Source organism: Schistocerca gregaria, chromosome 3 (assembly GCF_023897955.1).
Source record: "Schistocerca gregaria isolate iqSchGreg1 chromosome 3, iqSchGreg1.2, whole genome shotgun sequence".
In the NCBI taxonomy this organism is placed as follows: domain Eukaryota; kingdom Metazoa; phylum Arthropoda; class Insecta; order Orthoptera; family Acrididae; genus Schistocerca; species Schistocerca gregaria.
The window spans coordinates 259,346,064-259,373,058 of NC_064922.1; the positions used below are offsets into that span (position 1 = coordinate 259,346,064).

A 26,995-nucleotide genomic window follows, 5' to 3' on the forward strand; every position below is an offset into this window, starting at 1 on the left:
AAAATTCCACAAGATCAGTGGAATGGATCAATCGTGAGTTACAAAGTGCTACCAGCAGTCCAGCTAGCACAATGACTGTGCCTAGGGAATTCAAAAGAATGGGGGGTACAATACTGAGCAGCTCCTCATAAGCCACACATTCTTGTCGTCGCTTGAGGTGGAATAAAGAGCAACACCACTGGGCACTGATCAACTGAAAATGTGTGGTTTGGTCTGGGCTGCCGGAGTTGGCAGTTATGTGTGTGTGGAGTGTGCTTGCTCATGTGTATGAATGGTGTGTGTTTCTCTTTTGCTGATGAAGGTTGTAGCTGAAAGCTTTATTTCACTCTTTTAATTGAGCCTGTCTACACTGTAAGTGTCTTCTTTACGGTAAGTAGCAATCTATCTTTTTCTACATTTTTGATATTACTTCCTGGAATTTCCATTCTTTTATTTATGATATGTGTTTGAAATAGAGAGCAAGTCTCTGAATTATTGTTTCAGTCATTTGGAAAGCACTTTAAAAAATGACACAACATGACAGGAAATCCTCCTGCATTAACACAAAATACCAAACTTAAAACGAATTCCAAATCATTGAACACCTGTACACGTCATTTTCTTGTTTTTGTTTAATTTCACTGTAAGCTTTTAGTAAGTGAACAATTACATCAAAAGAGACAATAGCAACAGAGTAGCAACATTTATGCAACACAGGAGAATACAAGTGAGCAAAATTGTAAACTTAACTATACCTTTCGTCTTCGTGTAACTTTTTTTGTACCTTCCACTGCATTTTCTATGCATTCCTTATCATTTTCGGCCTTCTTGCGATTATTCTTACATTTACCAAGCATACAGAGACTGCCTGCCATTTTCATGCCATCTGAATGCACACGATCAACTCGAGCAGCATATATCTTTGTACTTGCATCCAGAGCACAACTGGCAACCTGATAAAGGAACAACACAAACTTCATGTTAATTCTCTAATTTTAAAAATCAACATTTCATCTGAGCATAAGTTAAATTTTGTATGTCAATTCTTAAAAACGTACGGTACGAAACAACAGAAATATTTGTCAAGAAGGTCAAGGCAGGTGTAAGAGCAAAACTCTGTTCATCCTGGGTACAGTTTTTTTTGTATTCAAGTCAATAGTTAACACCTTATCACAATCCATATTATTCAAATGAATGCAAATCCAGTCACCTGTCAACTCATCACTGGTGATTCACCAATTGACGATAATTAAAGAAATTCTACAGAAATTATGACACAATGGTTTTCTGCAGAAAAAAAACAGTGATGACATTGTCTGATTTCACATAAGAAGTTTAGTAAAAGTGTATATGTGGGACTGTTTTCTACTGATGACTCTCTCCAAAAAAACCAGAAGACACTAATTGCTGACTTCACCACTACTGAGGAAGGATGTGCCACTTCCTTCAAAGGCACGTGACCTCTACACACAAAATATCTTTCACTTTACCATTGTAGCAGATGATATTTAAGCCCCACTGAACACACTATGTATTTAAGTCCACATCCAGGAGCAGCATATTAACGAAATATTCTGGTAGAACATAAATTTTAAAAAAATAATAGGAAACTGTTGTAGTTTGTTTAATGGACGATTCTTGCCTTTATGGAAATCAGACTTTTCTAGGCACCAAATCTTTCTTGTAAATACTTCACTCTAGAAGTTTATACAATCTAAATTAGGTTGGCCAAATAGGAATTCAAATTCAATTCCATCTGACGAGATGCCAATGTCATGAGCACTGTGCCACCTGACACGGTATTCACACTAGACATCACTTATCACTTTCTCATGTTTTGAGAAATCAGCAGCTGACCAAGAAATCAGAGAGGAACATTCTGGTCCAGGTTCAAAAATGTTTTTAGCTAACATTGCATAAAGCTTGCATGGACTGGAGGGTACAGTATCACCAGCATCTGAATTTGAATGTAGCATTACAGAAGTTAAGGACCACCTTTTTGCAGAGAACAACACCCATCTCAGACTTGTGGAATATCAGCAAGTTAAATGTCAGGATTAAGGAAGACATTGTTTCCAACTCAACAATGATTCTTATAGTCATATTCTTCACTGCAGTTATCCCTTCATCCTCTTATCATCTCTGTAGATCCCTAACATCAACATCCATGATTTACCTACACAACTTTAAAAACCTCACTACAATTAGCAAGACTGTGTCCTCCATATGATACTGTATAGTACTAATATGCTTTACTGTTGGAAGGTTAGATATTTGATATGAAGTATTGTTTTTCCTTTCTTGCACTGTGCCAGTTTAATGGACACCATAATCAAATAACCCCTTTTTTAATTATTATTACAGTCTCCTGTGCAGCTGTTCTCAACACATGAACAATAGTAATAAAGATTATGAATTTTTTATTTTTAGTTCCAAGTTAAATTTTGAGAACGAGGTACTGATATCTGCCTGATATTTCAATTCTCATTCAGTATGTCAGATGCAGCACCTGGTGTGAACTCAAGGAAATTGATATATTTGGGATGGTGAAAGAGAGCTGACAAGTGTAATAACACACCTATTAACTATGCATGCTTGATGGACCAGTTTCTGTGTGTCATCTGTACACAGATGTATCTGTATTTCGCTTGTTAATACGGGTATAGGTAGCGAGTATTGATGTGTATCTCATTAAGAATTCATTAAAGTGTTCTATTGCAAAAATCTAGTAATGCTTAAATCATTTAAATATGTACTGACCTTTCCTGCACAATTAGTAATGTTGATGTTGTTTGAGGTATTATTGAACAAGCTGAGAGCTGCAGTAAGAATATGTTTAACAAAGTAATGATAATATTGTGAAAGGGAAAGATACAAAGCCAGAAGGCTTTCTTCCGAAATAGACAACACACACACACACACACACACACACGCACGCACGCACGCACGCACGCACGACCACTGTCTGCACACGCACACTGTCTCGTATGAGTGAGCTGAATTTGCATGAATGTGTATGTGTCTATGATATCTACTGCAGAGGAAGGCCTTCTGGTTGAAAACTTGTGTGTTTGGTAGTATTTTGTTGTGCCTGTCTGTGACTTAACATTTTTGCTATATGGTGAGTAGCACGCGTTCCTTTTCATAATCTTGTCATTATTTCATCCTGGATTTTTCAATGTTTGATTTTAAAAAAGTAATGCATTTTGATTATTGTAAATTATTCAATTAATTTGACACAGAAGTCTTCTTAATGAGATTAAATGAAAGTTTGATTCTGTGGCAGCTAAAATATTATGAAATTTATAAAGTTAGTGGAAATGAGCAATTAGTGATTTCATTTTTTCTTTCAGTTTAGGAGAGGAGAGAGGATTATTCATTTTGTAGCCTCATTTGTGACAAAATAGGAGCCAATTCAACAAACCCCAGACCTGCAATATGTTAGTGAAATGTTTGAAAATCCATGGGCAATTCCACAACCTGTCTCGTCTTCTCTGTATGCCATAATTGTAAATTGCATACACCTAAATGTAAGATTTACATAATTTTGAATGAGAACAGTCTGTTCATGAAGTTTTCACGGAATTCCAAGTTCTGAGCTGTATTATATGTGTGACTTGGTCACTTTCCATATGTATGTCTAAGAGACTTTCCCAATTCATGGAAAGTACAATGGTTAATGTCAAGTAATAACCAGACAGAGAGAAAATGTTCATTTTTATTTTGTGGTGTCCAAAAAGTGTCTACTATTGGGGAGGGGGAGTGGGAGGGGGGTGCATCTGGCAGTTTGTGTAGCACTTGTAGGCTTTTCAGTGTCACTGAATGTTGTTTTTTGTGTGGTGCCGCTTACGAGTGGATGCCATTCAATGTGCAACTAACAAAATTGATTTATGTACAAAAACAGAAAGTATGCATAGTCTGTTTTACACAAAGCGTCACTTGCAATAGATGGCTTAAGAAATTTTTTTACCTTAGGTTATCACAATCAATATCATGCCATTTTACAGCCAAATATTTACCACCTTATTACCCTGATCAACATGCTATATAAACTGCTAGGGAGGATAATTTATAATTGTACAGACCATCTCACATAAAATAAAACCTCTATCAAGTAAGCTGGTTTCTAATTTCAGTATCCCCACCAGAGGACATCGACAAGGATGCACACAAGTCGGCCTGGGTCTCATGGCAGGATAGTGCGGCAAGCTGTCACAGACAGCAACACGGAGCATTGTATGGGCAGAACTGCTGACCCAGATGTTTACTTGCCAGTGGCAATAGGCTAGGCCCACTAGTTCTTACACTAACATTGGCCAGCATGGGCCTGGTCTCCAACATCACACCATGCTCTTGGTTCCACATGTTAGCTAGCTATTTAGGTGCTCACACTCGTTGTGTGTTGTGCCTTAACTTGTGCTCATCCCTATGAGGTGTTTGGACACTGCTCTCTGCTTCTGTAGTTGAACCACCACTGACTAGGAAAGCTACATTTGCGCTGACAGGACAGTTTCGAGGAATTGTCACACCTGTGTGGATATAAAAGTTGTGACTGAGAACATTCACACATGTGTGATATTTTTCTTCTTCTTCTTCTTCTTCTTTGTAGCGTTAAATTGTGGCCACCATGGCCCAAACATTTTTGGAATGCTGGTGGCAACAGTTGCACCTTGAGGAGCAGCAACAAAGCTGCAGCAGGAGCAAATACGGGAGCTGCCACTATGCTGGTGGCGAGCCATGTGTCTGCAGAGAAGCCTTCTGTCCCACCGCCACTGACACAGTTTGCCAGCTTCCAAGAGTCTACAGAATGCTGGACCAGTTCTTGCTGCGCTTCCAAGGTAAAGCATATTGTTCATCAAGCTGATAAGGCTGCCTTGTTATTATCCAGCAGTACGGGGTTGTATAAAATTGTACCAAATTTGAAATGCTAACACACACCCAAAAAAACTCCCTTTTTAGGAACTCTCTCAGTTGCTCACACAGTGTTCTGGATCCCAAACCAATGTGGTGGCAGCACGGTTGGATTTTAACCCACTCCACGGTGCCCTGGGGAGTTGTATGCAGCTTGGATAATTGACCTGCAAGGCCACTTGTGCTACTGTCTCTTAAAGTGTCCCCAATATGTTGCCTTGTGTACATACTCTCTGCCTAAAGATGTGCCTGCCCAACTGATATCCAACTCTGAGGTCCATGTCCAAACTCGGACATTGGTCTTGTCTGAACTTCTTTAGCAGAAGGAGCTCCAACTACTGAATCATATGAACTTTTGGCATCTACATCTAGATCATAGTCAAGCCATCTAATGGTGTGTGGCAGAGGGTACTTTCAGTACCACTATCTGATCCCTCCAACCCTGTTACACTCGCAAATAGTGTGATTGTGGGTAAGCCTCTGTATTGGCACTGATTTCTCAAATTTTATCCTCGTGATCAATACACGAGATGTATGTGGGGGGAAGTAATATGTTGTCGGACTCCTCCTGAAAAGTGCTGTCCTGAAATTTCTATAGTAAATCTCACCGTAATGCACAACGCCACTCTTGTAACATCTGCCAGTGGAGTTTGTTTAACATCTCCGTAATGATGTCCTGCCAGCTAAATGATCCCGTGACAAAACATGCCACTCTTTGTTGGATCTTCTCTATCTCCTCTATTAGTCCTACCCTGATGGGGATCCCAGATAGGTGAACAATACTCAAGGAGCAGGCGAACAAGCACCTTATAAGCCACTTTTTTCGTGGATGAGAACGCACATTTCAACAACTGGCAGGTGGTATAGTTAGATATATGTAGTAAACACCCCCAGGTGCGTTATGGGACTGGCCGCCAGCCTTGCCTTCTGCTAAGTCATTGTGTATCACCACTGTTGATAATACACATGCACTGGCATCACAGTGCTGCCTGTCTTTGTCCCTATTGAGGCTGGGCAACTTCGCATTAGTCGAAGTGTTCTGATTCCCACTTGCAATATTTTTTGGTTGATTGGTTGGTAGGATGATTAAAGGGAGCAGACTACTAGGTCATCAGTCCCTTTTTCCTCGAACAGACAGGTCAACATGACTATACATCAGAGATGGTCTACTCTGCAAAATCCAGTGGAAGAAAACCATAAGGTCTACCAAAGGTCAACAAAGGTCAGATAAGGGACAAAAAAGGACAAAGTGAAACACGGAAGAAAGGCAAATAAAAAGTTTAATAACAGCATGAAACTCTGTTTTCTCCATTTTATTCGCAGTCAACACAATGACCAAATCCGATTGCTGCCAACAATGCACTTACACTGCAGATTGTTGAAATTCTTTATACTATCATTGGAATAATCAAGCTTCCCAAGTACGAAGGTACAACAAAAATTTCCATTCTTTCATGGAAATTTACCAGACTTATCAAACTTCCCCAGCAACAACCAACTAGTATACTGGACAAAGTTGGTGGAACACTTTAGTTAGTCTGATGTAACATTGCATTAACATGTTATTTCTACCTTATTTGGATGTTCCTATGTAATTCAATTTGTCTAACTAAACTACAAGTTTTACTGTTTGTTTGTATCTCACTCAATATACCTGACAGCCTGCTCTTATTATGCAAATTGAAAGTGGGAGGGGAAGAAAGGAAAAAAAAGTGACGGGACTCATTATGTCAGATGCATCAAGACATATGCGGAGTCAGAAATATCAAGTGAAAATGTGTGCCAGATCGGAATTCAAGCCCTGGATCTCCAGCATACTAGGCAGCTGTGTTAACCACAGTGCCACCAACAATCTCAGTATGCCCCCGGCTAACCCACACTCCCACCTAGTGCCGCCTATGTGCAGTCCCCATCCACATCCTCCATGCTCGTTACTTTGAGATTCCCACATGAATTCGAACATGATTGTGCATTCACACTGAAGGTGGTAGATTCATAGCCCACTCAGGCAACTCAATTATATGAATGCATGACACCTGTTCTTTCAGACATGTCTGGAAGAATGGATATCACTCATTCATATAGGCTCCTGTTAGCAAGCAATACAGCTATTCTTTTAGCCATTTGGTTTTCAACAGTAAACAATTATGATTTTTTACAATGGAACAATATTTGTAATTATGGTTCATTAATAGTCTTAGAATTTTGCTGGCAACAGATGTAATTTCATTTGGTACAGTACAATATTAGCTAATATAAGTTTGTTTCATTATGGTTACTACTGACAGTATGATGTTGCATTTTGAATAGTTAATACTGCTGTTATACTAGCTGTATCCAGAGGCCTGAGGATGGCAGAGTGGCCACTGAAACTGGTGGCGTAAATAAAATATAGAGACACACAGCTGACAGTATTGTTCATTGCTTCATATATATTATCCATTAAAAGATACATGCATGGAAAAAAAAGACATCTGTCTTGTTCATCAAACTGACAGCAACAATGCCACTATCTGGATACAGAGGCTGTCTGGATACAGAGCTTTATTTACAAGTTTCTGCAAGTCATAACCTGCCAAAAACCAAACCACTCACTGAATCAGGAGCTCAGGAATACACCCCTTAATAGTTAACATAAGAAATAGAAGAAGCATAAAAATGAAACTAATCAATGGGCTCCCACACGGATCAGTCCTAGCACCACTTCTTTTCAGATTTTATATCACAGACCTGCCTCAAACGGAGGCTATAAAACTATGGTACACCTATACCTGGGCAACAGCTGTCCAGAGTAATGACACAGAAACAGTATAGGAAATGCTGTCGAAGAATTTAAGCACTTTTTCATGTGAATGGGTGCATAACCCAAACCCCACCAAAAAAGGTGTTACATTTAAATTTAACCAACAGGCTGGACAATCATAAAATTTTAATATATTATGGAAATATCACTCTTTCCTACTACAAAACTCCAACATATTTTGGTGTGACCATGGAGAGAACTTTAAGTCACATACAACATAGAATAATAATAATAATAATAATAATAATAATAATGGGTCATTCCATGGCAAGTGGTCTAGAGGCTCCCACATGAGCCTCATGGATTTTGATGAAATTTTGTATGAACATTCACTCATGTTCTCAATGAACACTGGTAAAGTTTCAGTTTCAGAAATTCAATTCTTTCGGAGATACAGTCACTTGTTTAAGAGCACAGTACAGCTTTCTATAGTGCATCCTTGAATTTTCAGCAACTTTGAGATGAGATATATCTGTAAGTATTTGCATGAAAGAAACAAAATGTGGCCATCTTATAAAACTTTTAGAGCTCTTTAAAGTAAAATATTAAGAAAAGGATTTCTGATCAATTTTCATCTGGATAATTTGAAGCAAAGTTGGGTGAAAAAATAGCTGTTAAAAAAATGCAAACTTTTGTTTTTTATATCTCCAAATGTAATTGAGGGATGTCCATGAAACTTTGCACACTCACCAACACAAGGTCTTAGAATATAAAATTTCATTCTCCTATTGCTTTCCATTATTTCACAAATCTAAGGTAAAGTTGACGATTTTCAAGAAGTGCTAAAAATGGGTATTTTAGTCAAATTTTTCAAAAAAGTGTTTTCCCCAAACTATGGTCATTAGAAAGAGCATATTCCAAACTATCTAGAAAAGTGGATTTGGTTTTGCAATGCAAGCATATAAGGCCCTAAAAAGTAGCATCATCAAAGAGGCACACTGGAAGTTTGAACTCATTTATCTGGCACTCAAATTATAGCTGAAATCTTTTATTTTGCCTTATACATGTTTATTAATGTCTGGGATAAGTGAAAGAAGAAGCCCTGATGAACAGGACCTAACTTAAGTCTGAATAGCAAAAGAATAAAAATAGAAACTATGTTATTTCTTAATTGTCACCTCCCCTGCCCCCCCCCCCCCTCTCTCTCTCTCTCACACACACACACACACACACACACACACACACACACACAATTATTATTATTAAGAATGAATGTAATTCGTAAAATTTATTTGCGTAATCATCTAATTATTAGTTGCCTGTTTAATGAACAGCTTACTGATGGAAAAGAAGTGTATAAATGAGTTGCTATGGTCCATGGTGGCTTAACCACTGCTAGTTTCATGTCACCTGAGAAAACCAGCATTCCCATTGCCGTAGGGGCTTAGCAACAACAGCCACGGGTGGGTTTCTTTACCACAGGATCCCAAGCCTGATAAGGGTTTCTTTACACAGGTTCCCAAGCCTGATAATAAAATTATTTAAGTGCTCTGTGTAAAATTAGAAGGCACTCTAGGATTCCTTGGATTGTTTTTCTAACTATTTCAATTTTTGATATGCTACATTAATTTTCTGGTGAATATCAAGAGGAATGGTGTATTGCCGGCCAGACGAATTTTCTGATGGAGCTGGAATAACTGCAATAATGTGGTGTTCCGGAACCCAGCACTTGTCACTTCTTGGTGGCCAATAAAATGAATTTGCTGGACCATGTGGGTGCATAAAGTTTATTAATGCATCCCTTTGCTCTGTGGAGGTCTCACAGATATTCCCAATCCACCACATGTTTTCATAGATGCATGCAACATATTGTCCTGGTTGGAGTGCAGACATTAATATGCCTCCTTTATTACTGTGACCCATTTTAGCTAGAAAAGATGAAAAATCATTTGAAACTCTGCTGACCTGAATTGTTGTTTCATCAATAGGTAAAAAGTGATGATTTTCTCTAGTGCCTGCTACAGTTTGTCGAAGTTTAAACCTCTCTTCTTGTGACAAAATATTTTTTTCAATTTCATCTTTAGTGACGGAAACAAATTTAATTCTATTAATGTTTTCAGAGCAGAAGTGAAACAGATCTAGGGGAGTAAGAATTTGTCCATTAAGTGGCCGTTGCAAGCTTGCTCTTGCTGCTAACCCCTTTGTTGTATCTCCAATCCCATCACAAGGTAATTTCCGTGACTAGCAGCAAAAAAATTCCGTTTGACTGTCATTCCAAAATCACTCTTATGGTAGCACAAATATAGGAAATTCTTGAAATTTTTATATTGAGCACTGGAGCCATCACTGAAATAATGAATGTGGGATATCTGTGCAAACCATGCTTTTACATATTTGATGAGCTCCTTGATAAAAACGTGAACTGTAATAGTGTGATGCCGCAAACAATCACTGATAATGCACATACTTAAAGATTCTACTTTCTCATTTTGACGAAAGTAGATAGCAAATGGATGAATTGTTGTTTGACTATTGTCCCAGTGGAAGCCTTGCACAGCATTCTGAATGATAAAAGAATAGTTTTCTGCAAAATCCATTAAGACAACAAGCTCTTTGTCTTTCAGATGACATTTAAGGCCTTTAAGATGCAAGCTTTGATTCTTCGCAATGTAATGGTGACCTGACAGACTCCATATTTCATTTTTTACATCTTCAATAAATTCATCCACTACCATTTGCTTCGTGTCTAGTGTGGGCCGATCGGTACGTATCCATTGCTTAAGCACAATTACTTCCTGTGGCTCATGATCTACGAAATAGCTGGCAATTTCAGATGCTATAGCTTCGGGCCCAGGACACCTTTCACAGCGATGTAGCATGCACTGTTTAGAGTTCAAACTGCAAACTGCCTTTCTGAGAATCTCCTTATAATTTTCACGTATACCAGCTCTGCTGAGCATAAGCTTAACATTTTGGTGAATTTCACAGACGCAAACTGCATGCATTCCAGCTGATCCCACTGTTACACACCATTTGGGTCTAAGTTCACAAAACTTTGAGAACCCTAGTTCTGGACCATTTATATTCTTATAGATAACACACATTTTCCGTATATTGCAAATTAACAATTGTTTCTGCTTGTACGTCTTTCTATCTAAAAGTCTAACTGAAATACTATCTGTTTTTCCAGGTGACACCCTACTACACTCTTCATCTTCAAAAAATTTTCACACTCTACTAGCAACTTCTGCTGGTAATTTCCTGCTTTGCCTATTTTTAGGCAGTGCCAGAGTGCCCTTCTCTGTCTTAAGCTTCCGAGCATTATTCGCCATTCTTTCGGACATGCCGAACTGAGCTGCTGTTTGTCTGACTGTCTAACTTACAGGTGTCAAGGTTAAAATTTGCATCTGTTCTTTATGAACTGCATTCTGCATCTTGGCTTTCAGTTCAGAACCAAGGACCTTGCCATTGGTGGGGAGACTTGCGTGCCACAGCGATACAGATAGCCTTATCGTAGGTGCAACCACAACGGAGGGGTATTTGTTGAGAGGCCAGACAAATGTGTGGTTCCTGAGGAGGGGCAAAAGCCTTTTTAATAGTTGCAGGGGCAACAGTATGGATGATTGACTGGTCTGGCCTTGAAACACTAACCAAAACACTCGTGCTGTGCTGCTACTGCGAATGGCTGAAAGCAAGGTGAAACTGCAGCCGTAATTTTTCCCAAGGGCATGCAGCTTTACTGTACGGTTAAATGATGATGGCGTCCTCTTCTTAAATATTCTGGAGGTAAAATAGTCCCCCATTCGCATCTCCAGGCAGGGACTAGTAAGGAGGACGTCATTGTTAGGAGAAAGAAAACTGGCATTCCACGGATCGGAGCGTGGAATGTCAGATCCCTTAATCGGGCAGGTAGGTTAGAAAATTTAAAACGGGAAATGAATAGGTTAAAGTTACATATAGTGGGAATTAATGAAGTTCGGTGCAGAAGGAACAAGACTTCTGGTCAGGTGACTACAGGGTTATAAATACAAAATCAGATACAGGTAATGCAGGAGTAGGTTTAATAATGAATAAAAAAATAGGAGTGTGGGTAAGCTACAACAAACAGCATAGTGAATGCATTATTGTGGCCAAGATAGATACAAAGCCCACGCCTACCACAGTAGTACAAGTTTATATGCCAACTAGCTCGACAGATAACAAAGAGATTGATGAAATGTATGATAATATAAAAGAAATTATTCAGGTAGTGAAGGAAGATGAAAATTTGATTGTCATGGGTGACTGGAATTCGAAAGTAGGAAAACGAAGAGAAGGAAACATAGTAGGTGAATATGGAAAGGGAGTAAGAAATGAAAGAGGAAGCTGCCTGGTAGAATTTTGCACAGAGCATAACTTAATCATAGCTAACATTTGGTTCAAGAATTATGAAAGAAGGTTGTACACATGGAAGAGGCCTGGAGATACTGGAAGGTTTCAGATAGATTATATAATGGTAACACAGAGATTTAGGAACCAGGTTTTAAATTGTAAGACATTTCCAGGGGCAGCTGTGGACTGTGACCACAATCTATTGGTTAGAACTGTAGATTAAAACTGAAGAAACTGCAAAAAGGTGGGGATTTAAGGAGATGGGACCTGGATAAACTGACAGAACCAGAGGTTGTAGAGAGTTTCAGTGAACGATTGACAAGAATGGGGGAAAGAAATACAGTAGAAGAAGAATGGGTAGCTCTGAGAGATGAAATAGTGGAAGCAGCAGAAGATCACATAGGTAAAAATATGAATTTAATTTTTGAAAGAAAAAATATAAAAATGCAATAAATGAAGCAGGCAAAAAGGAATACAAATGTCTCAAAAATGAGATCAGCAGGAAGTGCAAAATGGCTAAGCAGGGGTGGCTAGTGGATAAGGATGTAGAGGCTTATCTCATTAGGGGTAAGATAGATACTGCCTACAGGAAAATTAAAGAGACCTTTGGAGAAAAGAGAACCACTTGTATGAATATCAAGAGCTCACATGGAAACCCAGTTCTAAGCAAAGAAGGGAAAGCAGAAAGATGGAAGGAGTATATAGAGCGTCTATACAAGGGCAATGTACTTGAGAACAATATTATGGAAATGGAAGAGGATGTAGATGAAGATGAAATGGGAGCAGGGTGTATAAGTGGACAAGGAAAAAAAATTCCTGGATTTTTCCCGGATTTCCCGGTTAAAAATACCCTTTCTCCCAGATGAAAATACACTTTTTCCGTATTAAGTGACAGTATACTCTTCCTCGGTACTGTAAAAGTCATCAATCGTTTGAATGTTTATGGTTTTATCTGCTGATGTAGCATTTCCCGGCACTTTAGAAAACTAAAATCGGGGGAAAAACACGTTTTGAAAGACCTTTGATGTGCAGCAACATGTACGCTGCATATTTTCGTTTTACAAAGGTATAAATTTGAATTCGACCAAGTAACGCATGTCACTTTCCAAAGCATTGAAATTGAGATTGTGATGCGCTTTTGTAAGCGTCATAGCTCATTCACGTGATCTCGCCAGTTGATGACAGCAATAGGACACGTGATGTAGTCAACCAATAGGAAGATCACTCTTTAAGTAGCGCGAATACACAAATAAGAAAAGTTAATGGCTTAAATTAATATACATAGCATTCACATAAAATATTGGTCTCGAATACTAATAAGTTGGAAGAGACGCTAAGCTTCCACATATAAAGTTGATCTTTCTTGCATGTGTTGCACTTTAAGATACACACACAAATGTGCCAGTAAAATTTTTAATAATGACGCAAATGTCTCATCTTTTGGGTTCGATATACTTTTAAATGGTGGTCCTCAAAGAGTTGATTCTTAAATGAGAGTCAAATGCTTTGTGATTTAACAAACTCATCGTAATTTCTCGCACATAATTCATCTTGCGTAAAAGGAAATCTGCTTTGAATGTAACGCTTTTCAACCCCACCATTCGTAATATTTTCCCGCGAAATAGGTTCGTTTCAGCAGTTGCAAGAAAGCGCCAGATAACTGGCGTCACCAGGCTTGCGCAGCTACGATGATGCAGGAAGCCCATATGTTCGTACGTGTAAAACATTAAAAGATCTTACATTACATCATAGAAGAAACAAGACATCATAGGATACTTCAAGAGTGTCGGGACTTCGCGAACCATACTAAAGTGCATAATTCGACTTAAAATGCACATCCATGTGTAAATTTTCTTGGCGTACCAGCACTCATGTTTGGTTCTTTATGATAGCATAATGCCATATGTGCACTTGAAATGCAGCCAATAGTTGAAACTAGCCAATTCAGTGAAATTAAACACTTCATTTGAAATAAATTGACTGCCTCAGTAGAAAGGATTAATAAAAGCCAAATCTCTTTAGCAAACCAGCAAATATAACTTCATTGTTCTGTTAGACAATTAATGGCTCGACTGTCAAAGGTGGAAATAAAATCTGAAACTATTAACCTATTTTAGCCTGCCATAATTATGTGAATGTATTTTAATTCATTTTGATAGCTCCCGGCCACAAAAATCTGTTTTGTTATCATTTACCGTGAGAGCAATAAACGAAGAGGCAACAACAAAATCTCTGGACGTAAACACAGGTCACATGGAACCGACCCACCTCCCCACAACTCGGACTGCTCTGAGCGTCAGCCCCGTATCTACGATATTTCCGAACCGGAGCAATATTAAGTAGTGGCACCCAGCCACACTTCCCCAACCAGAAGCGGGAGAAGGTGCTACTCATATGCGACTCAACTACGCATGCGCAAGAGCCCGCCCGCAACTGCTCAAACAAATCTAATTTAAACAGTTGTCACGTCACGCTCATCGGAGGCAATTTGTTGTTATAATGCATTGCATAGTGTTCCTAATGCCTTTGATACACTTTACTGTTGGCAGACGCTTGTATGAGCACTGTTAAGTTGTTGTATGCGGCGCATTTCCTTTGCAACTTAAGTTTTATTTTCTTGTGCCCCCCCCCCATTCATGTTTTGTTGCTGCAGTATCATTCTGCGGGATACAATAATATTATTGGTTCTCACCAGTCATAATCACAAAAATTTAAGTGTAAACTAAAACAATGAAAAATTCCCGGAATTCTAAACAATTCCCGGGTTTTTCCCGGATGAAAAAATTCCCGGGTCTCCCGGTTGCCCCGGGTCGTGTACACCCTGTGGGAGATACGATACTGAGTGAAGAATTTGACAGGGCACTGAAAGATCTAAGTCGCAACAAGGCCTGGGAGTAGACAACATTCCATTAGAACTAATGACAGCCTTGGGAGAGCCAGTGCTGACAAAACTCTACCATCTGGTGAGCAAAATGTATGAAACAGGCAAAAACCCTCACATTTCAAGAAGAATATAATAATTCCAATCCCAAAGAAAGTAGGTGTTGACAGATGTCAAAATTACCAAACTATCAGTTTAAAAATACTAACGCGAATTCTTTACAGACGAATGGAAAAACTGGTAGAAGTCTACCTCGGGGAAGATCAGTTTGGATTCCGTAGAAATGTTGGAACACGTGAGGCAATACCAACTTTACGCCTTATCTTAGAAGAAAGATTAAGGAAAGGCAAACCTACATTTTTAGCATTTGTAGACTTACAGAAAGCTTTGGACAATGTTGACTGGAATACTCTCTTTCAAATTTTAAAGGTGGCAGGGGTAAAATACAGGGAGCGTAAAGCTATTTACAATTTGTACAGAAACCGGATGGCAGTTATAAGAATCGAGGGACATGAAAGGGGAGCAGTGGTTGGGAAGGGAGTGAGACAGGGTTGTAGCCTATCCCCAATGTTATTCAATCTGTATATTGAGCGAGCAGTAAAGGAAAGAAAAGAAAAATTCAGAGCAGAAATTAAAATCAAGGGAGAAAAAATAAAAACTTTGAGGTTCGCCGATGACATAGTGATTCTGTCAGACACAGCACAGGACCTGGAAGAACGGTTGAACATAATGGACAGTGTCTTCAAAGGAGGATGTAAGATGAACACTAACAAAATCAAAAAATAGAAGCTTTCAAACTGTGGTGCTACAGAAGAATGCTGAAGATTACATTGGTAGATCAAATAACTAATGAAGAGGTATTGAACAGAATTGGGGAGAAGAGAAATTTGTGGCACAACTTGACTAGAAGGAGGAGCCGGTTGGTAGGACATGTTCTGAGGCATCAAGGGATCACCAATTCAACTACCAAATGGATTGTTATGCTCAGCCACATTCACACAACACAATTAAATCAGGACCATCTTCTTGTTAAAGAATACACAAACAGTGTGTATGCGTGGATGAGGGTAAAAAATTCCCAGATTTTTCCTGGATTTCCCGGTTAAAAACACACTTTCTCCCAGATGAAAATACACTTTTTCCGTGGTAAGTAACAGTATACTTTTCCTCAGAACTGTAGAACTTGTCAATCCTTTCAATGGTTGTGGTTGTGGTTTTATACACCAGCATAGAATTTCCTGTTCTTTAGAAAATGAAACTCAGAGGAAAAAACACGTTTTGGAACGATGTCTGATGTGCAGCAACATGTACACTGCATATTTTCGTATTACACGAAAGTATAAATTCAAATTCCACTGAACACGGCATGTTAGTTTCCGAAGAATTGAAATCGAGACTATGATGCACTTCTGTAAGCCAGTCGTAGCTCATGTCAAGCAATCTCACCAGCCAATGACAGAATATTCAGAGCATAGAATACATTATGTAGTCAGCCAATAGCAACATCACTGTTAACTAGTGCGAACACACAAGTAGGAAAGGGTAATGGTTTAAATTAATATGCATAATGTTGCAAAAGAAAAGAAATGCTTACACCTTTTATATTGGTCTCTAAGATTAATAAGCTGCGAGAGAAGCTAAGCTTTCACACATAATTTTGATCTTTTTTGCGCGTGTTGCACTTTAAGATACATCACACAAATGTGCCAGTAAAATCTTTAACGACATAAATGTCTTATCTTCTGGGCTCGAAAATATTCTAAACGGCCATCCTCAAAGATTTGATTTTTGAATGAGAGTCAAACGCTCTGTGATTTAAGAAATTCATCGGACATTCGCGCGTAGAGTTCATCGTACGTAAAAGGAAATTTCCTTTGAAAGTAACGCTTTTCAAATAACCATTCGGAATATTTTCCCGCAACCTGTTAGAAATAGATATGTTTCAGCAGTTGCCAGAGAGCGCCAGATAACAGGCATTGCCGCACTTGCGCAGCTACGATGACGCAGGAAGCCTGTACGTTCGTATGTGCAAAGCATTAAAAGATCTTACATTATGTCTCAAAAGAAAAACAAGACATTAGAGGATACTCCATAAGCATGTGAATTGTGAACCATACCAAAATGAATAATTTGGCTTAAAGTGCACATTTGTATGTCTAGATTCAGATGTACTTTTTCTTGGAGTACTAGTACTGTATTATTTCATGTTTGGTTCTTTACTATAGCATAATGCCATACATGCTAGAAGATGAAAGCATGAACTTGAAATGCAGCAAACAGTTGAAACTAGCCAATAGTGTGGAATTAAAACACTTTGTTTCAAATAAATTGACTGCCTCAGCAGAAAAGATTAATAATAAAAGTCAAATTTCTTTAACAAACCGACAACAACAACTTCGTTGTTCTGCAAGACAGTTAACACTTGACTGTCAGAAAGGTGGCAACAAAATAAAATCTGAAACTAACAACATATTTCAGCCTTTTGTAATTATGTGAATGTATTTTAATTCACTTGATAGCTCCCAGCCACAGAAATCCGTTTTGTTTTCATGTGACATGAGAGCAATAAACAAAGAGGAAACAGCAAAATCACTTAACGTAAACAAACACGTCACGTGGAGACTACCACCTCCCCACTACAACTCAGACTGCTATGTGCATCAGCTCCAGAAATTGAAATGTCCTGTGGTGCCTCTCCTGCTCGCAATCGGCAGGTTTGACATCCTGCCCCTCTTAAAAAGAATCTTGCAATTAAAACTGGATGGGATTATTTGTAACGGGCTGAACAAGAACTCTTCAGAAAATTTACAGTCTTTACTGCCTATTAGCTAGTAACTTGCTGTTCTGTGTGACATAAAAATAAAACGAGTAAAGACAAGAGACAAGAAAGACAGTACACATTTAGTCAATCCTTAAGTCCTAGCTTTTTTGCAATGTAATCTTGCCACTGCTTTATTTGGCGTACTTTCTTTTCTGGGAATGACTCTGTTACCTCATCGAGGTTCGTCAATGTTTTGCTACATGACAAAATGAAAACAAAAGAGACCTGCCTAATAGTGCAGCAATTGTTACACACACCAAATATACGAGACTGTTTTGACACAAATGGTCATTTTTATAACATGATGGAATATAATTCACGAAGTACCAATATCAAATGCCTATTAGGCCTACTAAAGGCAAAAAGTTTTATGTTAGGAAATAGTTCCACATTTCATTCATATTCGCTAGCTTCTGAAGCACGAGATCGAAAAGAAGAGTACGAAATTTTTATATAAATTTGGAATTGTCATATTCTTCCGTAATTTGTGTGAGTCCGTTTCTTCTCCTTCCTCGTTCTAACAAACAATCTTGTAATCACTAATTCTGTATCTGTTCCTGCCGGTGTCAAAACTTATTCTCTAGTTAACTTCACTAACCCTGCCACAATCATCGCTTTAGTTATCCCGCATTTATTCTCCGGTTAGGCATTATTACGTGTTCGTACAACGCGTTTTCCACGCTACTCCCAGAATAGAACTTTAGCGGCTGCTAGCAGGGGACTGTATAACTGGACCTTAGTAGTGTAGCGGTCTGGCCAAAAACTTTCTGTCAGAATTTCACTTCCTTTGATACACAGAGAAGACAATACCTAATCTTTGTTGCCTTTTAATCCTGTTAGTCCTTTATTTCCACTCTGGAAGTCTGAATCTATGGAATTCGCTAGTAATTGTAACAACGCTAATAATTTTCAAACCCAGTCAACCGCATAAAAAGCGATTGGCAATCACCCATTCAACTTTATTACGCTCAGCTTGTACAGACCGGTCCCCGTTTGTCTGCAGGAAAGTTTATTTCTAGATGCGAGGGGGATTCCCCTGGCAGAAAAATCACGTACACTATGCACACGTTCAAAAATCAACTTATGATTCATTCAGAAATCAACTTAGAATTTGTTCAAAAACCAACAGGGATGTGTTCAAAATCATATGAGTAATTGATAGACCAAATTGCGTTGGAAGCCAGGCGCTGTGTGAAAAAAGGTCTTTTTCCTCAATAATATGAATTTTTTTTAGGCTTTGTTGTTGTGCATAACATGATTTTTGTCACAGAATTAACTAATGGGACATTATATTGTAGTTCTCTCTACAGGGATGTGGCTGTTATGGAGTCTGACAGGTGTCAGGGCCACTACAATTAACTGCAGTCACTAATGAGTGTATGACGATCCTTTCAAAAGAAGCCTATTTTACAATTATAAATTTCTTTTGACACATGTAATGTACCAGATTGAGATTCCTTTCAAAATACTGTTACGAGCTCGGTTCAGGTACTGAAATAATGCAATCTGTTAGCAGAACATGTAAATGCAGCCTCCGTTAGTTTTATTTATGTCAACAAGTTTACGGTGACAAGGTCGTCTAACAGATGGCATTGCACGTTGTGTATCCTGTATTGACGATGCAAGCACCTTCTGGAGCTAGCAGCATCATTCCAGAAAATACCAGCCTTCTCCAGTAGAATGGGGCAGGAACTATTTAAGCGGCACCATGGAGAAGAATCAGGCAGTTCCAATTTGAACAGCAATCTGATAAGACTATTCTTTCTAAATGTAATACGGCCAATGAGTGCGAAGTGTTTACTATGGGTACATGGGGCGTGAAGTGTATAGGGACATGTACTCCACTGACTTAAAACTTTTCTTATCACAGCTTAGGAAAGTGACTAAGAATGGAAAGTGGAAGTGTCACTTTTTGGATCACTACACCAAAAAATAGTCTTTTGTCAAGAAAAGAAGTATAGATCTGGACACGCTGTGTGAGACCTGTAGCTGTTTCATCTCAGTAACTCATGGAATGGAGGTAAGACAGATGTGAGGCATCACACTTCTATGGAATAATCAGACAAATAGATACATAGTAGCGTTGACATCAAAACCTATTTCTACAGCCATGATTAAAGAAAATACCTAGGAAGAACTGCTCATTGCTGCTGCAGAACTAACTACAGCTTCTAAAGTTGTCGAGTATCATCAACCCTTCAGTTCTCTTGACTGTACCATAAAAATAAATGCTGAAATGTATTCTGACTCCCAAGTTGCAACAGTGCAATCTACAACCAGGATCAAAGTTACAGCAATTGTTAAAAATATTTTCCATGTCCGAATGCATAAAACAATTGCAAGAAGTTTCATTTTTGGCACAGACACTGATGCATCAAATGCCAAGGCTGGAAAGATGTTTCCTTTAGTTGTTCAATACTTTACTGATGTTGACGGAATCCAATAGAAACTGTTTAAGTTCGATTTGCTGAGTAGTGGAACATCAGACACAATTACAAAGTTTTGTCTAGACACTTTAAGACAACTGCACATTTCACTAGATAAATCAATCGCTTTTTGGGGAGACAATACCAATACCAACTTCGGAGGGCTTTATCGACCTGGCCAGAAGAATGTTACCAAATTAAAGAAGAACTAGGAAAAAATGTAGAAGGAATTGGAAGCCTGCCCATATTTTCCACAGTAGACTACTACATCAAGTGCAAGTGCTGCAGGACTATTAAATGTCAAAATTGAAATAACCATCATGAAAATATTATTTTTTAATGTACACCGTAAGGACGGAGAAACTGAAAGAGATCTGCTCTTTGGTCTCACTCAAAAACAAGATGGCCGTCATTAATACTGGCAGTTGAGAGAATTCTTAAGCTTTGGATTCCATTAAAGCAATTTTTTGACACTGAAGACAGGCCACCTAAAATAATTTCAGATTTTTTTCAGCTGTCTGATCATTGAAATTTACTTCATGTTTCCGCAGTCCAACTTGGCTCTGCTTGTAAAAAAATTTAAAAAGAGTGGAGAAGAATAAAGTCTTGGTAGTTTAAATGAGAACTATATTAATAGACACTCAGAGATATCTGAATCGAAGGAAGACTGCCAGTTTTATTGACATGCAAACCAAGATGAATTTGAACAAATTAAAAAATGAGAAACCTAACCAAGAAATAATTAATATGATTTCGAAATTTGAAGAAGAAACAAAGACTTTCTATACCAAAGCATTTGATTATTTACAGAAATGGGCTATTTCATTCAATAAATATTAAGTATTTGATTGAAGGACGCTATTTGAAATCCCAGACTTGTGTGATGATTGAAAACACAATTACACACTTGACTAAACAGGTGTGAAGATTTCTGGCTTCAAATGTTTTTAGTAATATATGTACCTGAAGAGCTCTTTAGAAACTACCTATGACTCGGAAGAATGGAAGTCTGAACACACTGTGAAAGAAATGTAAATTTACTTTCTTAAGGAAACTGAAAATCCTGAATGTAAATGGAAAATGCTGAAATTATGTATTTGTTTTCTATTACCACACCCAACACCACTGTGGAAAGAGTATTTTCACTGATGTTGGCCTAGTTGACTGATGAAAGAAATTAGCTGCTGCCAGGGACTGTGGAGTCAATCTTATAGTGCCAGTTTAAATATAAGTTGACTTGGAGTTTTATAAATACTCAAAAGAGAAAAATGACTTGCTGAAAAAGGTGAAATCTTCCAAAAAAATATGGTGTACCAATTACTTCTGCCACAACAAGTTCCAATGTAATTTTCTTTTAAATAAAAAGTAATTATATTGAATAATTTTTTTATTTCATTTCTACACTCCCATCTCAGAGGGTCCCAACAAGGTCAGGGCTAGGTGTGGTAACCTTAAATGAGGATCATTCAATGTGGCAAGTTAGGTGGCGGATGTTTTAAAATGTGGTTGCATCTTATACCACTAGAGGGCAGGCCTGAACTACGTCGTTAACAATACTCTGCTAACCTCAACAAGCAAACTGCATGGTAGCTGGAACCGAATGCTTTGTGTTATGCATTGCTTGTTGTTTTCTTATTTTGAAATAAGTAAAGCCAGTAATCTTGCTCCATTACGAATTTCAATCATGACCGTTACAACATCAGAAGAGATTAGCAATCCCTGTGACAATGTGTCAGTTCTGTTGTAGGCTGCTGCCCTGCAAAAGGGAAGTGGGGTTGTTTCCCTACATTCTGGTGATCAAAATTATAGTTTGTTTAAACTCACAGTGACTGCCACTGTATCCTATGGTGCCCGCATGCTGCACTATAGTGATTGGAAAACAAAATTTGTGATGTTTTTTGACTGCACTGAAAGTCTTCCCCTAATGTTAAAACAGAGTTACTGTACATTTGGTTGTACACTGCTATGCTAAGTGCCTTGTCATTTCTATCTGTAGCCTTGTCAAGCATGGGTAACATGGCTACAAATGCCCATGAAAGGTTGAAATTAATAGCCTGTAGAACTGAGTGGATAAACACAAATAATGTCCAGAGACACCTTAAACCAGAGATACACTCAGTTCAACGGCTGGAAAATGCTGCTGCTTTTCAACAGAAAAATCATTTTTGGAAAGCAAACATTCCAGTCACATAGTTCACAGTCAGCACTTTTTTAAAGTCAATTTCAAAGAGCTAAGACATTATTTATCTTCACTCGTGTAATGTTACAACCTTTTAAATTTGTGCATCTGATCATATATTTTGACACAAAATAGATGTCAATTTTGTCAAAAATAGATGCTACATTTTCCAGTCCCTAGTATTTTGCATGAAATTTAAGGTTGTGCGGAATTAAATGATTAAAGAAATATATTACTAAAATTAAAATAAAAGACTAACTTTTTTCAAAATTATGGTTATGTCAAATACTTTTGCCCTTCTGCAAACATAATGTTGTATTCAAATTTTTATAACACGATAACATTTATCTATAAGCCTAAGGAGTTTTGTAATTAAAGAATTAAAGTGAGAAATTTGTGAAAAAATAAATTGCAACTGCTTTTTGTTTTTCAAAATGATTTTTTTAAAATAAAATCCCATTTATATTTGATTCACTCTTGTATAATTTTTAACAAATTGTTACACCCATCAGTGTTCTGTTCTGATCACCAATTTTATTTTGCTTAATAATTCATTGGGAAGACTAGTCTTACAAGGTTAATAGGCTGGATGTTAAGAGACCAAGACAATCCTCTCAAACTGCCGGGAGTCTTAGTTTCAGCTTCTAAGTCTCAGCAGAGTTCCCCAAAACCCTTGAAAAACAAAAGCAGACTCAGGCAGAATTCTGCGTACTTAAGGAAACATAAAAAGAGGTGGTGCGACAGTTGTAACAGACAACTGCATACTGAAAAGTTATTAACCCCAACACACATTCAGCTCTTCAGCATGTAGTTCAGCCTGAGATTGTGGGTTTAATTTGATGTTATGAGAGAGATCTGTATCACGCTCAACATTCAGGAAAAATAATATTCCTTTATTCTGAGATTCACAGTATTCGAATGTTTTGCCTCGACTGTGATAACTGAAGCATTCCCTGATGTTTCAAAAATAAAGAAATGGCGGTGAAGGAGACATTGTTGGCTCAACTTCCTAGACTATTCATCAGTTAGTATATGCAAGGGACAAACAGGTTACGAAACATCACATATGGATATACCTTATCCCATCACAAAAATAAATAAATAACTCCACTGCACAATATTAAAGAGGACTGTCCATTTTTATGAATCTGGAGAAACTGATAAAAAAACTATTCAGTTTTCAGGAACTACAAAACTATTGTCCAATGTCCTTGACACCATTTTGTTGTAGAATCTTAGAACATACTCTAAGCTCAATCATAATGAGATGTCTCAAACAAAATGATTTTCCTCTGTCTTAGCCAGCATGGATTATGAAAACATCAATCACGAGAAACCGGACTCATTTTTCTCACATAATACACTGAAAGGTATGGATCAAGGCAGCCAGGTAGAAGCAGTATTTCTTGATATTTGAAAAGCACTTGACTCAGTACCTCATCTATACTTATTATCAAAAGTATGATCTTATGGGGTATTAAGCAAAACTTATGACTGGATGTGGATTTTTTGCAGAGAGGTCGCAGCAAATTAGATTGAATGGAGAGTCATCAACATGTAAAGGAATAACCTTGTTATATTCCCCAGGGAAGTCTGTTGAGACCTCTGCTGTTCATGTTGTACAGTAATGATCATTTGGACAATATTGATAGTAAGCTCAGACTTTTTGCAATTTATGAGATTACTTACGACAATGTCTTGTTTGAAAGCTGCTTAGATATTCAGTCAGATCTTGATAAGATTTCAAAATGGTGCAAATACTGGCATCTTCCATTAAATGTTCAGAAAAGTAAAACTACGCACTTCACAAAATGAAAAAAAATAGTATCATATGACTATAATATTAGTGAGTCACAGATGGAATCTGTCAACTCATTAAATTCCTGAGTGTAAAATTTTGTAGGTACATGAATGGAATGATTGCATAAGTTAAGCTGTGGCTAAAACAGGTGACAAGTTTCAGTTTATTGGTATAATACTGGGGAAATGCAATCAGTCTACAAAGGAGATTACTTACATATCACTCACGCGGTCCATCCCAGAATATTGCTCACGTGCGTGTCGGACCCATGCCAAATAGGACTAATGGAGGATACTGAACATATACAGAGAAGGGCAGCATGAATGGTCACAGGTTTATTCTTCTGTGGGAAAGTGTCACAGAGAGGCTGCAGAAACTGAACTCTTAGACTCTTGAAGATGGATGTATATTATCCCAAGAAAGCCTACTTACAAATTTTAAAGCACTGGCTTTAAATGATGGCTCCAGGAATATACTAATCCACCTACATACCACTCCCGTAGATATCATGAGCACAAGATTAGATTCAGTACAGCAACCATAGAGGTATTTAAAGAATCATTCTTCCCATACTTTATGCACAAGTGGTACAATAGGATGTACCCTCTGCCAGGCACTTCACAGTGGTTTGCAGAGTGTAGGTGTGGAAAATGTAGAACCACTACCTTTGGCTAAAGCAGAAGTACAGAAATATTAAACTGAAGTCGTCATGAAATAAACACAAATTCAAAAAAGAATAGATTCTCTAAAGAAAAGTCGCACAGCTGGGACGTTTCCTGGAAACATGACATGCTTCATCGAACAATATTTCAGGATAAGTGTGATGGAGGAGGAGTGAGAGGTTACTGATGAAAAGATTTGTCCTTTTTAGGCGTTCTGATGACTGGTTGCTATAACAACACAACAACAACAATCAGATACATAGAAAAGACTGATATATATATAATAAAAAGATAAATATATAGATAGACAGCCAGGATCTACAGGTAAATTAAATAAATCCTTGAAGATAAGAGAAGCAGCTGTATGAATATCAAGAGCTCATGTGGCAAACCAATACTAAGGAAAGGGGAGAAAGTTAAAAGGGAAGGAATATATAGACGGTCTTTAAAGAGGAAACAAACTTTAGGACAATATTGCAGAAAGAAAAGAAGAAATAGTATGTGAAAAGGAGATAGGAGATAAGGTACTGCAAGAAGAATCTGACAGAGCACTGAAAGACCTAAGTGGAAACAACGAGCACTGAAAGACCTGAGTGGAAACAATGTCCCTGGAATAGAGGACATTCCCTCAGAATTACTGAGACCCTTGCAAGAGCCAAACATGACAAAACTATTCCACCTGGTGTACAAGATATTCTTCTATATACAACTTGGTAAATATACAGCCTGTGAATTAAGAACTCTAGTTAGCAAAACTGACTCCTCTGTGAAGAACTTAACCTGATTTATGGAAAGTGTAAAAGGAGGAACAATTTTACCCACAGACATATAGTCGGTTTTGACATAAGGTCACTATTTACAAACTTGTCATTAGATGAAACTGTTCACATCAAGACCATGTCCCACACGATATATGTGAGCTAGCTGATTTATGTTTGTCTTAAGTAGCAAGCAAAATACTACGAGCAGATGGATGGCTTAATTGCGGTTTCTCCCCTATCCCTGTTAGCAGCAGACATATTCCTGCTGGCCTTTGAAGCAACAGCACATTGATCACCTACTTTACACCCATGCTGCTTGGTCAGATACATGGATGACATGTTCATCACATAGATGGAGCTACACAGGTTTCATGAGTATTTGAACAAAATGAATGAGAAAATCCACTTCACACCCAAATTGCAGAAGAATGGTGTGATTCAATTCCTAAGTGTGGAAGTATATAGGATGGTATACTAAGGCACATAGTATGTCAGAAGCAAACACATATGGACAGGTATTTACACATCTTCTGACAATTTGCACGCAATGCTTAAGTGATGCTCTAAAGGCTGTGAAAAATCTTCTTGGTCAATGATTAAAACCCAAAATTGATCTGCACATCCTTGATAATGAATAAAAGAATGCCAGACAGACAGCAAATTGACCAACTGCAGCCAGCACCATGGTTATGCAAAGTGTGTCACTGACTGTGGGATAGTGCCCACACAATCCAGGATGTACTGGAATATGTTGAGGACTAGATGGATATTCTCCACACTGCAGATGTGTAAAGGTGGACTGTGAGTGTGGAGAAGTTACATGGCCAAAACCAGCAGGCCAGGGGCAATGCACATACGAAAGGCACAAGCACTACATTCGACTTGGGCAGCACAACAAACCTGCAGTGTCCGAATGCCAGAACGACTGTGGCAAGAAAATAAAATTCAACTAAATCAACAGGCTTGCCAAACAGCAAGGGATGGCAAAACACAAGATCAGAGAGACCATTGAAAAATTAAAACTTCCTAAGAACATGAATAAAGAGGATGGCCTTAGGCTTGCACCATCTTGGCTCAGCCCAACTGGTTACACTAATAACACGAGATGGGAGCATTACCAGCAAGTAGCTACTGCCACAGTCTATGTCCAGCATCACCTAAACAAAATTCAGAAACCCATTTGCCCATGACTACCAGTCATGGCACATCCTGTAATAGACAATAGTTAACAGCAGATCCTCACTCCCTTGACCACAGGAAACCACTCAGAATAAAGTTTATTCCTCCTTCCATTACAAGACTCCAATAATGCCATAATGTCATGCTCAGTAGAGCATTCGTGACAAAATATACCAGGCCCTCGACAACAAAATTGTCCAGCAGACCCATCAGAATGTGGCCATGCTCAAAATGTTGGCCTTAGCAGTGATAGTTATTAACAATATGACACAGTATTACCA

The 26,995-nt window shown here is 38.2% G+C and overlaps 1 protein-coding gene across 1 annotated transcript in view; it reads right to left on the reverse strand.

Moving 5' to 3' along the window:
* The window catches only part of LOC126355331 (condensin complex subunit 2-like), a 59,318-nt gene extending 48,353 nt beyond the window's left edge, over positions 1-10,965 (reverse strand). Inside the window, exons 1-2 of the mRNA XM_050005626.1 lie at positions 10,867-10,965; positions 735-932 (exon numbers count right to left, since the gene is read on the reverse strand). Coding sequence (XP_049861583.1) covers positions 735-932; positions 10,867-10,965 — 297 coding nt within the window. The remainder of the gene's footprint in view (positions 1-734; positions 933-10,866) is intronic.
* Positions 10,966-26,995: the final 16,030 nt, after the last annotated feature.